We start from the raw sequence: 15739 nt of genomic DNA on the forward strand, positions 1-15739 counted from the left end.
AGTGGGTTGCCACGTCCCAGCGGGTTGCCAAGTCCCAGCGGGTTGCCATGTCCCAGCAGGTTGCCAGGTCCCAGCGGGTTGTCACGTCCCAGCCCTGCCACGTCCCAGCCCTGCCACGTCCCAGCGGGTTGCCACGTCCCAGCCCTGCCACGTCCCAGCGGGTTGCCACGTCCCAGCGCGTTGCCACGTCCCAGCGGGCTGCCACGTCCCAGCGGGCTGCCACGTCCCAGCGGGTTGCCACGTCCCAGCGGGTTGCCACGTCCCAGCGGGCTGCCACGTCCCAGCGGGCTGCCATGTAAAAGGATGTCTTAAAACTTTCTCTAATGATCAGAAGAGTGTTCAGTCGGCTGCGCTGTGGCATGTCAAGTCCCGGCCCCACCATCTCCACGGCATTTATTAAGCTGTCCCCCGTCATGTCTAACAAAGCCCTGGGACAATGCGGCTTCAGGCTCTCCAGCATTTTCATGTTCTTTTTTTCATGGATTCCATCGATGTTGTTAAAGAAAGAGAAACATCCCCTCCTTTTATGATGCAATTAGTGCTTTCAGAGGAAGCAGTGGGAAGGCTTCTGGGAAAGGAAGGCTTTGTCTACCGCATTATCAACGGGGTCAGAGCTGTAGAGGGTCCCGGGGAGAGAAGACCCCTGTGTACCCCTGTAAACAGACCCAATCAACAACGCCAACTACACCAAAAGCTAATCGCACCAGCCAGTCGCCACATAATGGAATGCACCAGGTCATCTGAGTGCACAGCATGCATGCCAAGCATAGCTCCAAGAGCCACTAACAACATGCATCTCAAACAGGTCCAAGAGTCACTAACAACATGCATCTCAAACAGCTCCAAGAGCCACTAACAACATGCATCTCAAACAGGTCCAAGAGTCACTAACAACATGCATCTCAAAGAGGTCCAAGAGCCACTAACAACATGCATCTCAAACAGCTCCAAGAGCCACTAACAACATGCATCTCAAACAGGTCCAAAAGCCACAACAACATGCATCTCAAACAGGTCCAAGAGTCACTAACAACATGCATCTCAAAGAGGTCCAAGAGCCACTAACAACATGCATCTCAAACAGGTCCAAGAGCCACTAACAACATGCATCTCAAACAGGTCCAAGAGCCACTAACAACATGCATCTCAAACAGGTCCAGAGCCACTCAACATGCATCTCAAACAGGTCCAAGAGCCACTAACAACATGCATCTCAAACAGCTCCAAGAGCCACTAACAACATGCATCTCAACAACAGGTCCAAGAGCCACTAACAACATGCATCTCAACAACAGGTCCAAGAGCCACTAACAACATGCATCTCAAACAGCTCCAAGAGCCACTAACAACATGCATCTCAAACAGGTCCAAGAGCCACTAACAACATGCATCTCAAACAGGTCCAAGAGCCACTAACAACATGCATCTCAAACAGCTCCAAGAGCCACTAACAACATGCATCTCAAACAGGTCCAAGAGCCACTAACAACATGCATCTCAAACAGGTCCAAGAGCCACTAACAACATGCATCTCAAACAGCTCCAAGAGCCACTAACAACATGCATCTCAAACAGCTCCAAGAGCCACTAACAACATGCATCTCAAACAGGTCCAAGAGCCACTAACAACATGCATCTCAAACAGCTCCAAGAGCCACTAACAACATGCATCTCAACAACAGGTCCAAGAGCCACTAACAACATGCATCTCAAACAGGTCCAAGAGCCACTAACAACATGCATCTCAAACAGCTCCAAGAGCCACTAACAACATGCATCTCAAACAGGTCCAAGAGCCACTAACAACATGCATCTCAAACAGGTCCAAGAGCCACTAACAACATGCATCTCAAACAGGTCCAAGAGCCACTAACAACATGCATCTCAAACAGGTCCAAAAACAGGTGCCACTAACAACATGCATCTCAAAGGTGTAGACTAACAGGGAAACGCTTGGTAAGCAACAGGTGTAGACAGGTGTAGACTAACAGGGAAACCAAGAGCCACTAACAACATGCATCTCAAACAGCTCCAAGAGCCAGTGAAATGCTAACAACATGTAGACATCTCAAACAGCTCCAAGAGCCACTAACAAAATGCATCTCAAACAGGTCCAGGGAAACGAGTAGACTAGCCAGGTGTAGACTAACAGGGAAATGCTAGACTAACAGGGAAACGCAACAGGTACGACTAACAGTGAAATGCAACATGTAGACTCTCAAACAGCTCAGGGAAACGCTTGGTAGAGCCACTTGGTAACAACAGGTGTAGACTAACAGGGAAACGCTCAAACTAACAGCTCCAAGAGCCAGGAAACGCTAACAACAGGTGCATCTCAAACAGGTCCAAGAGCCACTAACAACATGCATCTCAGGGAACAGCTCCAAGAGCCACTAACAACAGGTGCATCTCAGGGAAACGCTTTGGTAACAACAAAATGCTTGGTATGCTAACAGGGAAACGCTCTCAAACAGCTCCAAAACGCCACTAACAACATGCATCTCAACAACAGCTCCAAGAGACCAGGGAAATGCTTGGTAACAACAGGTGTAGACTAAACAGGTGTAGACAACAGTGAAATGCTTGGAAACAACAGGTGTAGACTAACAGGGAAACGCTTGGTAAACAACAGGTGTAGACTAACAGGGAAACGCTTTAAACAACAGGTGTAGACTAACAGGGAAACAAACAACAGGTGTAGACTAACAGGGAAACGCTTGGTAAGGTGTAGACTAACAGGGAAACGCTCAACAGGTGTAGACTAACAGGGAAATGCTTGGTAACAACTAACAGCTCCAAGAGACTAACACTAACAACATGCATCTCAACAGGGAAACAGCTCCAAGAGCCACTAACAACATGCATCTCAACAGGTGTAGACAACAGCTCCAAGGTGTAGCCAGGGAAACTAACAACAGGTGCATCTCAGGGAAATGCTTGGTAACAGCTAACAGGGAAACAAGAGCCAACAGGTGACTAACAACATGCATCTCAACAACAGCTCCAAGAGTCACTAACAACATGCATCTCAACAATAGCTCCATGTCAAAATCAAATCCAATTGTATATGTCACATGCTTGGTAAACAACAGGTGTAGACTAACAGGGAAACGCTTGGTAAGCAACAGGTGTAGACGAACAGGGAAACGCTTGGTAAACAACAGGTGTAGACGAACAGGGAAACGCTTGGTAAGCAACAGGTGTAGACTAACAGGGAAATGCTTGGTAAACAACAGGTGTAGACGAACAGGGAAACGCTTGGTAAGCAACAGGTGTAGACTAACAGGGAAATGCTTGGTAAACAACAGGTGTAGACTAACAGGGAAACGCTTGGTAAGCAACAGGTGTAGACTAACAGGGAAATGCTTGGTAAACAACAGGTGTAGACTAACAGGGAAACGCTTGGTAAGCAACAGGTGTAGACTAACAGGGAAACGCTTGGTAAGCAACAGGTGTAGACTAACAGGGAAACGCTTAGTAAACAACAGGTGTAGACTAACAGGGAAACGCTTAGTAAACAACAGGTGTAGACAAACAGGGAAACGCTTGGTAAGCAACAGGTGTAGACTAACAGTGAAATGCTTGGTAAACAACAGGTGTAGACTAACAGGGAAATGCTTGGTAAACAACAGGTGTAGACTAACAGGGAAACGCTTGGTAAACAACAGGTGTAGACTAACAGGGAAACGCTTGGTAAACAACAGGTGTAGACGAACAGGGAAACGCTTGGTAAACAACAGGTGTAGACTAACAGGGAAACGCTTGGTAAACAACAGGTGTAGACTAACAGGGAAACGCTTGGTAAACAACAGGTGTAGACGAACAGGGAAACGCTTGGTAAACAACAGGTGTAGACTAACAGGGAAATGCTTGGTAAACAACAGATGTAGACTAACAGGGAAACGCTTGGTAAACAACAGGTGTAGACTAACAGTGAAATGCTTGGTAAACAACAGGTGTAGACTAACAGGGAAACGCTTGGTAAACAACAGGTGTGGACTAACAGGGAAACGCTTGGTAAACAACAGACTTGGTGCATCGGTACCGCTTGCTGTGCTGTAGCACAGAGAACCTTCTATGACTCTTAGATCTTCTGTTGAATCTGACAATTCATCTTAATGGTTGTACAGTCGTCTCAAATAAAACTGTGAAGGACCTCGGCGTTACTCTGGACCCTGATCTCTCTTTTGACGAACATATCAAGACTGTGTCAAGGACAGCTTTTTTTTCCGTCTAAGTAACATTGCAAAATTCAGGAACTTTCTGTCCAAAAATGATGCAGAAAAATGTATCCATGCTTTTGTTACTTCTAGGTTAGACTACTGCAATGCTCTACTTTCCTGCTACCCGGATAAAGCACAAAATAAACTTCAGTTAGTGCTAAATACGGCTGCTAGAATCTTGACTAGAACCAAACCATCATATTACTCCAGCTCTAGCCTCTCTACACTGGCTTCCTGTTAAGGCAAGGGCTGATTTCAAGGTTTTACTGCTAACCTACAAAGCATTACATGGGCTTGCTCCTATCTATCTTTACGATTTGGTCCTGCCGTACATACCTACACGTACGCTACGGTCACAAGACGCAGGCATCCTAACTATCCCTAGAATTTCTAAGCAAACAGCTGGAGGCAGGGCTTTCTCCTATAGAGCTCAATTTTTATGGAACGGTCTGCCTACCCATGTGAGAGACGCAGACTCGGTCTCAACCTTTAAGTCTTTACTGAAGACTCATATCTTCAGTGGGTCATATGATTGAGTGTAGTCTGGCCTAGGAGTATGAAGGTGAACGGAAAGGCTCTGGAGCAACGAACCGCCCTTGCTGTCTCTGCCTGGCCGGTTCCCCTCTTTCCACTAGGATTCTCTGCCTCTAACCCTATTACAGGGGCTGAGTCACTGGCTTACTGGTGCTCTTCCATGCCGTCCCTAGGAGGGGTGCATCACTTGAGTGGGTTGATTCACTGAAGTGATCTTCCTGTCTGGGTTGGCGCCCCCCTTGGGTTGTGCCGTGGTGGAGATCTTTGTGGGCTATACTCGGCCTTGTCTCAGGATGGTAAGTTGGTGGTTGAAGATATCCCTATTGTGGTGTTGAGGGACCTAACTTGCTTACCACTTTTTCCATGTGGTGTCTTCCTTCACAGACTCCATGAAATGATGACCTCTTCCTAAATATCTGGTCACATGATTAATTTTGCGTACGGTTTCCTAGAAACAAGGGTGGCTCAACCCCCCTCCATTTGGCTCACTTCCACCACTGTCCCCTAACCGTCCCTTCATTATTGTCAATAGCTGTCCACTAGTCTGACTGTATTACCCCTTCATCCATCCTTCATCCTTCTTTCATCCCTCCTTCATCCCTCCTTCATCCATCCTTCATCCCTCCTTCATCCATCCTTCATCCTTCTTTCATCCCTCCTTCATCCATCCTTCATCCATCCTTCATCCCTCCTCCATCCCTCCTTCATCCCTCCTCCATCCCTCCTTCATCCATCCTTCATCCATCATTCATCCCTCCTTCATCCCTCCTTCATCCATCCTTCATCCATCCCTCAATCTTCTTTCATCCCTCCTTCATCCATCCTTCATCCCTCCTTCATCCCTCCTTCATCCATCCTTCATCCCTCCTTCATCCCTCCTTCATCCCTCCTTCATCCATCCTTCATCCCTCCTTCATCCATCCTTCATCCCTCCTTCATCCCTCCTTCATCCATCATTCATTCTTCCTTCATCCATCCTTCATCCCTCCTTCACCCATCCTTCATCCCTCCTTCATCCCTCCTTCATCCTTCCTTCATCCATCCTTCATCCATCCTTCATCCCTCCTTCATCCCTCCTTCATCCCTCCTTCATCCCTCTATCTCTGTTGAGACTGTCTCTGCTCTCTAAAGACAGATAACGGTACTACCAGTAGAGACTGTTTCTGGTCTCTAAAGACAGACCACAGTACTACCAGTAGAGACTGCCTCTGCTCTCTAAAGATAGACCACAGTACTACCAGTAGAGACTGTTTCTGGTCTCTAAATACAGACCACAGTACTACCAGTAGAGACTGTCTCTGCTCTCTAAAGATAGACCACAGTACTACCGGTAGAGACTGTTTCTGCTCTCTAAAGATAGACCACAGTACTACCAGTAGAGACTGCTTCTGATCTCTAAAGATAGACCACAGTACTACCAGTAGAGACTGCCTCTGCTCTCTAAAGACAGACCACAGTACTACCAGTAGAGACTGCCTCTGCTCTCTAAAGACAGACCACAGTACTACCAGTAGAGACTGTTTCTGCTCTCTAAAGATAGACCACAGTACTACCAGTAGAGACTGCCTCTGCTCTCTAAAGACAGACCACAGTACTACCAGTAGAGACTGTCTCTGCTCTCTAAAGACAGACCACAGTACTGCCAGTAGAGACCGCCTCTGCTCTCTAAAGACAGACCACAGTACTACCAGTAGAGACTGCCTCTGCTCTCTAAAGACAGACCACAGTACTACCAGTAGAGACTGCCTCTGCTCTCTAAAGACAGACCACAGTACTACCAGTAGAGACTGCCTCTGCTCTCTAAAGACAGACCACAGTACTACCAGTAGAGACTGTCTCTGCTCTCTAAAGACAGACCACAGTACTACCAGTAGAGACTGCCTCTGCTCTCTAAAGACAGACCACAGTACTACCATTTGAGAAAGGAGAGATGAGGTGATTGTGGGGACGCATGTGTGTAAAAGCTTTTAAGAGAACAGAGGAGATTTCTATGACATCCAAATGGACCGAACACGTTCAGAAGGGGAAGTACAGAAGAAGCATTTCTCCCACATCTGTTGTTGACCTAAATGGGTGAGGTAAAGCCTGGTAGTGGCGCCAGATGGGCCAGCGTCCATCCCATCTAGCTACGGAGCTAATGTGAAACGTTAAGAACTAACAACTGCAACGCTACACCCATTATGACACATGCAGAACCAACAAAACTGGTGATGTGGAAAGCATCCCTGTGCTTCATACCAGAGCGCCGTCCAACTCTCGCATGGTGTTGTATCGTAACTAAGGAGAACCATTAGCGATCGGGACTGTCTGACTGAGCTCAGTGTGGCAACTGCACCCCCCCCCCCACCTCAACAACCGGGTTGAATTGTAAATACAAACATTTCCCTTTTACTACCCATGTAGATGTAAACATGGGATTGTTTTTAACTAATCATTACTCCCAGGTGGAGGTCGTCAGGATAATAAACAGAGTGCTGGAGAGTCTGGAGGCCATTTTTAAATGCAAACCTCATGCGTCTGGAAACAGATCTGCACCACTGTTCAGTCAGTCGGTCCTGGTCTGATGTATCCTGTATCCACCTGTAGTCTGACTAACTGACAGGCAGCGGTTGCATCCACTCCGGGAACATTCAGCAACGAATGGGAGAGAGAGGAAGGTTAGCATGGCAACACTATCGATCTGAAAACATTTAATGTAGCCCAAGTATCTCCGGGTTTTTTTTCCGACAGTGCATGCACCAACCACGACAACTCAGCACTCATCTGTGTGGAACTCATAGGCTCTGTAGCGCGGCTCATTAGCGTCCCCCCTGTGGGTTTATGGGAACTAAGTTTACCAAAAGAGGGCATGTGTTCTAGCTTAGGATTCGGCGTTGCACATGGACCAATCAGAAATGAGTACTTAACTCGGGACAACATTCTAACGATTTGTGTTGATCAAAAGAGCAATCAGAGACGACCGTCCACTTCCACAGGAGATCTCTCTCTCTCCGGCGTAAAAGTGTCCCACGCGTCAAACCCTAACCTTAATCAGAGTAGAATGTGGAAGACGCTTTATATCCACATAGTTCAGAATCAGAGGTCAAGAGGTCAAGAGGTGCAGAAGCAGGATATGCAAAAAAATCAGTGATTGTACCCATAACTGTCATGCCTCTATTCCATTGGTCTCCGTTTCACTGACTACAAGCTGCCACTCTTTCTAAATAATGGACGTACATTAATTACACTGTTTCTGGTAGCCGCACTATCGACCCTCTGCTTCCTGCTCGATTCCCTCTCATGAATCCTTTCTAGACAACCGGTTAAGACAGCCACTTCCACAGTCTCAAAGTATTTACGACAGAAGACTTTTAAATACATTTGAGTTAAAGGGCAGTGTACAAACATAAATACAAAATAATAATAATAAAAAAATATACAGTTTTCAAGAAAACATCTTGATTTACGACCACCGTTATCACTTTATGGCGTCTTAACTGGAAAAGAACTGAGAAAACTGAGGGAATCAAAGATTGTTCTCACTCTCTACTGCTCTAGTCAGCTCACAGCGGGTCCCTTATTCTTCATGTCTCGGTAACAAGTCAACAAGCAGCTGGTCCACATGGCGACAAAGTACAGTAACGCTGGCAACGCTCGACAGAGAGAGAGAGAGAGCCAGTAATCCATCTGAAATGGCACCCTATTCCCTACATAGTGTACTACTTTCGACCAGACCGTATATAGCGCACTAAGTTATGACCAGGGCCCAATCCCGATATAGTGACACACTTAGGACTGCCCTATATAGGGATTAGGATACCATTTGGGATGCAACGCTACTATAGTTACTTCTCCCTCTAAAATAGTGATTCACTGCAGGCTGCTCTGTTCCATGAACATGGGATATTGGCTGAACTGTGTCAGAAATATTTAGAATTCTCTGTGGTGTTGACATGCCTGCCGGGAGTAACCGGCCAAGTCCAGACCCATCGTACTTTACAGACTCGGTTATGATTAAGTTCTTTTTTTTTTTTAATCATCAGAAACTGTTCAACAACAACCAGGACCCCAGTTCATGTCTGTCAAACATTATACTTTTTTTTTTGTCGTTACACCCCCCCGCCCCCCTCTGTCCCTCAATTAGAGGGTGTCTGAAAACAGGGTCTCTGTTGTGCCAGAAGATTGCTGTGTACGCCCGCTGATCTGAAGCCTCAGTCTTGAGAGCCCTGCTAACATGGTTGCGTTACTAGGGCAATGTGTTATTCCACCAATCATTGCTATTAACGGGCCTTTATAGAAAGAGACAATCTACTGTTATAAGACCTATTTTATTTGCAGTTTGACGTAGTTTATCACCAAAAATCTGATCTGCTCAACTACAAATGGTCTTGTTGAACTCTCTGATCAGCCCTGCTCAACTACAAATGGTCTTGTTGAACTCTCTGTTAGGATCTGCTCAATTATAAATGGCCTTGTTGAACTCACATTTATAGACATCCAAGTATTAATTAATTCATTCATTGAAAAGGAATCAATTATAAAAGTCCTTATTGAACTCTTCTGTAGCTCAGTTGGTAGAGCAACGCGCTTGTAACGCCAGGGTAGTGGGTTCGATTCCCGGGACCACCCATACGTAGAATGTATGCACACATGACTGTAAGTCGCTTTGGATAAAAGCGTCTGCTAAATGGCATATATTATTATTATTATTATTATCTGATCTGCTCAACCATAATTGGCCTTGTTGAACTCTCTGATCTGCTCAACCATAATTGGCCTTGTTGAACTCTCTGATCTGCTCAACCATAATTGGCCTTGTTGAACTCTCTGATCTGCTCAACCATAATTGGCCTTGTTGAACTCTCTGATCTGCTCAACCATAATTGGCCTTGTTGAACTCTCTGATCTGCTCAACCATAATTGGCCTTGTTGAACTCTCTTATCTGCTCAACCATAATTGGCCTTGTTGAACTCTCTGATCTGCTCAACCATAATTGGCCTTGTTGAACTCTCTGATCTGCTCAACCATAATTGGCCTTGTTGAACTCTCTGATCTGCTCAAATGTAAATGGCCTTGTTGAATTCTCTGATCTGTTCTATAAATAGACTATTAATAGATTGCAATCTGAGTTTTTACAAGTATGCAAATTGAAGGAAAGTAAATTATAGTTTTCTTTCTTCTCTCCTTTACAGAGGAATATCTAGGACTTCCTGTTAAACGAATGAATGAATGAATGGATGGATGGATGGATGGATGGATGGATGGATGGATGGATGGATGGATGGATGAATGAATGAATGAATAGATGGATGGATGAATGAATGGATGGATGAATGAATTAATGAATGAATGAATGGATGGATGAATGAATGAATGAATGAATGAATGCATGCATGCATGGATGGATGGATGGATGAATGAATGAATGAATGCATGGATGGATGGATGGATTAATGAATGAATGAATGAATGAATGGATGGACGGATGGATGGATGGATGGATGGATGAATGAATGGACGGATGGATGGATGGATTAATGAATGAATGAATGAATGAATGAATGGATGGATGGATGGATGGATGGATGGATGAATGAATGAATGAATGAATGAATGAATGAACGGACGGACGGACGGACGGACGGATTAATGAATGAATGAATGAATGAATGAATGAATGGATGGATGGATGGATGGATGGATGGATGGATGGATGGATGGAATGAATGAATGAATGAATGAATGAATGAATGGATGGATGGATGGATGGATGGATGGATGGATGGATGAATGAATGAATGAATGGACGGACGGACGGACGGACGGACGCACGGACGGACGGACGGACGGACGGACGGACGGACGGACGGACGAACGCACGCACGCACGGACGAACGAACGAACGCACGCACGCACGCACGCACGGATGGATGGATGGATGGATGAATGAATGAATGAATGAATGAATGGATGGATGAATGAATGAATGAATAAATGCATGCATGGATGAATGAATGAATGAATGAATGCATGCATGCATGCATGCATGGATGGATGGATGGATGAATGAATGAATGAATGAATGAATGAATGAATGGATGGATGGATGGATGGATGGATGAATGAATGAATGAATGAATGGATGGATGGATGAATGAATGAATGAATGGATGGATGGATGGATGGATTAATGAATGAATGAATGAATGAATGCATGGATGGATAGATGGATTAATGAATGAATGAATGGATGGATTAATGAATGAATGAATGAATGAATGAATGAATGCATGGATTAATGAATGAATGAATGAATGGATGGATGGATGGATGGATGGATGGATTAATGAATGAATGAATGAATGAATGAATGGATGAATGAATGGATACTTGAACCTGTGGACCATTGGTAAGTTCTTTCAATTCTATATGATATCGAGGCTAGACTGGTACCTGTTTCAAACACCTTCCTTTGATCACTTTATTACAAACTATGTTGAATAATTCATTAGCATGGATATCTAAATACCCCTAAATGAACTGCCTACGTCTGAGGGAGGACAGTTATAAACTCATTATCAAGGTTTTTTTCTCCCTGGGAAAATGTTGTCCTGGACTTTTTCAACTGGACAATAAGTCTGTCATCTTTTATACTGTTATATATGAAAACATTAGCGATAGCTGAGATTTAGGAGGCTCTGAGGCTTTATAAATAACATTTAAGACGATATGGTTTCACCACCTCCCTCTATCTTTTTCCTGGAACGAAAGAGCAGCTCAAGGAGGTGGAAAGGGAGGGAGGGAGGGAGGGAGGGGGAGAGAGAGAGAGAGAGAGAGAGAGAGGGAGGGAGAGAGAGGGAGGGAGAGAGAGAGAGAGAGAGAGAGAGAGAGAGAGAGAGAGGGAGCGAGGGAGAGAGAGGGGGAGGGAGAGAGAGGGAGGGAGAGAGAGAGAGAGAGAGAGAGAGAGAGAGAGAGAGAGAAGGAGCCAGGGAGAGAGAGGGAGGGAGAGGAAGAGTGAGGGAGAAGGAAAGGGAGGGAGAGGGAGAGGGAGGGAGTGAGGGAGAGAGAGGGAGAGGGAGGGAGAGAGAGGGAGAGGGAGGCAGAGAGAGGGACCAAGAGAGAGAGAGGGGATGAGAAGGAGAGAGATTTAGATGGAAGCCTGCTCGGACTTCTCTAAAGTATAATTAATTCCTGGAGGAGCGATGGGGTGCTCTAATTCTGAATGTCCATGTAAAAAGCAGCGGTAAATTAAAGTTTGGCCGTTTGTGGACAGCCCCCACAACCCCTTACCCCCACAGCCCCCACAACCCCTTACCCCCACAGCCCCCACAACCCCTTACCCCCACAACCCCTTACCCCCACAGCCCCCCCACAACCCCTTACCCCCACAGCCCCCACAACCCCTTACCCCCACAACCCCTTACCCCCTTACCCCCACAACCCCTTACCCCCACAGCCCCACAACCCCTTACCCCCACAACCCCTTACCCCCACAGCCCCCACAACCCCTTACCCCCAACCCCTTACCCCCACAGCCCCCACAGCCCCTTACCCCCACAGCCCCCACAGCCCCTTACCCCCACAACCCCCCCTTACCCCCACAACCCCTTACCCCCACACCCCCACAACCCCCACAACCCCTACCCCCCCCCACAACCCCTTACCCCCTCAGCCCCTTACCCCCACAGCCCGCCCCCCCAACCCCCTTACCCCCCCCCACAACCCCTTACCCCCTTACCCCACAACCCCTCAGCCCCTACCCCCACAGGCCCCACAACCCCCCTTACCCCCCTTACCCCCACAACCCCTTACCTCCACAGCCCCCACCACCCCCCTTACCCCCTTACCCCCACAACCCCTTACCCCCACAACCCCTTACCCCCACAGCCCCCACAACCCCTTACCCCCTTACCCCCACAGCCCCATACCCCCCCACAGCCCACACAACCCCCTTACCCCCCACAGCCCCCACACCCCTTACCCCCTTACCCCCACAGCCCCTTACCCCCTTACCCCCACAACCCCTTACCCCCACAACCGCTTACCCCCACAGCCCCCACAACCGCTTACCCCCACAGCCCCCACAACCCCTTACCCCCACAGCCCCCACAACCCCTTACCCCCACAGCCCCCACAACCCCTTACCCCCACAACCTTACCCCCACAGCCCCTTACCCCCACAGCCCGCCCCCACAACCCCTTACCCCCACAGTCCCCACAACCCCTTACCCCCGCAGGCCCCACAACCCCTTACCTCCACAGCCCCCACCACCCCTTACCCCCTTACCCCCACCACCCCTTACCCCCTTACCCCCTTACCCGCACAACCCCATACCCCCTTACCCCCACCACCCCATACCCCCTTACCCCCACAGCCCCCACGACCCCTTACCCCCTTACCCCCACCACCCCTTACCCCCGCGGCCCCCACCACCCCGCACCCCCTTACCCCCACAGCCCCCACCACCCCATACCCCCTTACCCCCACGGCCCCCACCACCCCATACCCCCTTACCCCCGCGGCCCCCACCACCCCGTACCCCCTTACCCCCACAGCCCACACCACCCCGTACCCCCTTACCCCCACGGCCCCCACCACCCCATACCCCCTTACCCCCACAGCCCCCACGACCCCTTACCCCCGCGGCCCCCACCACCACTTACCCCCTTACCCCCACAGCCCCCACGACCCCTTACCCCCGCGGCCCCCACCACCCCGTACCCAGATGGATGTGTTCCTGATCTATTGGGTGGAAGGTTTACATTCGCACACAATGCAGATTACTGGAATAGTGTCCTAGGTGACAGAGTTTGAATACACTCTAAAAGTGTTAGACAGAGTAAAACTGGGAAAGTAAATAGTGAAAGGTGAGACATGCTGATGCCTGGACAGCCTCTCTCTCTCTCTCTCTCTCTCTGGGCAGCTACCTACCACACAGTGGAAACTTCAGACATTTCTGAGACACTTATTAACCTTTGAACACGGGTGAAAGCCTTCCTCTCCAGACTTTCTGATCTAAAATGGTCTGTTATGGCAAAGCCTTCCTCTCCAGACTGTAAAAGAATAAAAACACCCAAACATTGTCTTTCTTTCATGTTTGTCAGACAGGCTGACCGAGCAGGAAGCAGGTGGGTGGAATTCTACTGATTGGTCAGACAGGCTGACCGAGCAGGAAGCAGGTGGGTGGAATTCTACTGATTGGTCAGACAGGCTGACCGAGCAGGAAGCAGGTGGGTGGAATTCTACTGATTGGTCAGAAAGGCTGACCGAGCAGGAAGCAGGTGGGTGGAATTCTACTGATTGGTCAGACAGGCTGACCGAGCAGGAAGCAGGTGGGTGGAATTCTACTGATTGGTCAGACAGGCTGACCGAGCAGGAAGCAGGTGGGTGGAAATATTTTGATTGAAAATAGGAACTGAGAGAAATATTAACTCTGTAAAAAAAAAACTTGCAGATTTTTATGGTTAAACAGTTGTTGCTTTTAGTACGATTTAGTATTTATTAATGTTATTACAAATACATATGAACTAATGTTTATAAACAGATGATATTAGCATATCTATTACTATGGTATAAATCAAATCAAATGCTATTTGTCACATGCTTGGTAAACAACAGGTGTACAGACTAACAGTGAAATGCTTGGTAAACAACAGGTGTAGACTAACAGTGAAATGCTTGGTAAACAACAGGTGTAGACTAACAGTGAAATGCTTGGTAAGCAACAGGTGTAGACTAACAGTGAAATGCTTGGTAAGCAACAGGTGTAGACTAACAGTGAAATGCTTGGTAAGCAACAGGTGTAGACTAACAGTGAAATGCTTGGTAAGCAACAGGTGTAGACTAACAGTGAAATGCTTGGTAAACAACAGGTGTAGACTAACAGTGAAATGCTTGGTAAACAACAGGTGTAGACTAACAGGGAAATGCTTGGTAAACAACAGGTGTAGACTAACAGTGAAATGCTTGGTAAACACCAGGTGTAGACTAACAGTGAAATGCTTGGTAAACAACAGGTGTAGACTAACAGGGAAATGCTTGGTAAACAACAGGTGTAGACTAACAGTGAAATGCTTGGTAAACAACAGGTGTAGACTAACAGTGAAATGCTTGGTAAACAACAGGTGTAGACTAACAGTGAAATGCTTGGTAAACAACAGGTGTAGACTAACAGTGAAATGCTTGGTAAGCAACAGGTGTAGACTAACAGTGAAATGCTTGGTAAACAACAGGTGTAGACTAACAGTGAAATGCTTGGTAAACAACAGGTGTAGACTAACAGGGAAATGCTTGGTAAACAACAGGTGTAGACTAACAGTAAAATGCTTGGTAAACAACAGGTGTAGACTAACAGTGAAATGCTTGGTAAACAACAGGTGTAGACTAACAGTGAAATGCTTGGTAAGCAACAGGTGTAGACTAACAGTGAAATGCTTGGTAAACAACAGGTGTAGACTAACAGTGAAATGCTTGGTAAACAACAGGTGTAGACTAACAGTGAAATGCTTGGTAAACAACAGGTGTAGACTAACAGTGAAATGCTTGGTAAACAACAGGTGTAGACTAACAGTGAAATGCTTGGTAAACAACAGGTGTAGACTAACAGGGAAATGCTTGGTAAACAACAGGTGTAGACTAACAGTGAAATGCTTGGTAAACAACAGGTGTAGACTAACAGTGAAATGCTTGGTAAGCAACAGGTGTAGACTAACAGTGAAATGCTTGGTAAACAACAGGTGTAGACTAACAGGGAAATGCTTGGTAAACAACAGGTGTAGACTAACAGTGAAATGCTTGGTAAACAACAGGTGTAGACTAACAGTGAAATGCTTGGTAAACAACAGGTGTAGACTAACAGTGAAATGCTTGGAAACAACAGGTGTAGACTAACAGTGAAATGCTTGGTAAACAACAGGTGTAGACTAACAGTGAAATGCTTGGTAAACAACAGGTGTAGACTAACAGTGAAATGCTTGGTAAACAACAGGTGTAGACTAACAG

General features: G+C 47.0%; 1 protein-coding gene and 1 long non-coding RNA gene across 3 annotated transcripts; both read left to right on the forward strand.

The window, feature by feature from the left end:
* Positions 1 to 529: 529 nt before the first annotated feature.
* Positions 530 to 13479, forward strand: LOC127911917 (uncharacterized). The gene is made up of 2 exons (XM_052479968.1): positions 530 to 655; positions 12061 to 13479. Exons 1-2 carry the CDS (start codon positions 530 to 532, stop codon positions 13477 to 13479), a joined length of 1545 nt encoding a protein of 514 aa, XP_052335928.1.
* A 1034-nt stretch (positions 13480 to 14513) lies between these two features.
* LOC127911953 (uncharacterized) lies at positions 14514 to 15403 on the forward strand. Of its 2 annotated transcripts, none has more exons than XR_008079864.1 (3): positions 14514 to 14682; positions 14719 to 15042; positions 15115 to 15403. It is a non-coding gene; the product is annotated as an uncharacterized LOC127911953 (long non-coding RNA). The 2 variants fall into 2 exon arrangements; XR_008079865.1 differs by having other exon boundaries at positions 14899 to 15042.
* The last annotated feature ends 336 nt before the right edge of the window (positions 15404 to 15739 follow it).

The sequence above is a fragment of the Oncorhynchus keta genome, chromosome 25 (genome assembly GCF_023373465.1).
Source record: "Oncorhynchus keta strain PuntledgeMale-10-30-2019 chromosome 25, Oket_V2, whole genome shotgun sequence".
In the NCBI taxonomy this organism is placed as follows: domain Eukaryota; kingdom Metazoa; phylum Chordata; class Actinopteri; order Salmoniformes; family Salmonidae; genus Oncorhynchus; species Oncorhynchus keta.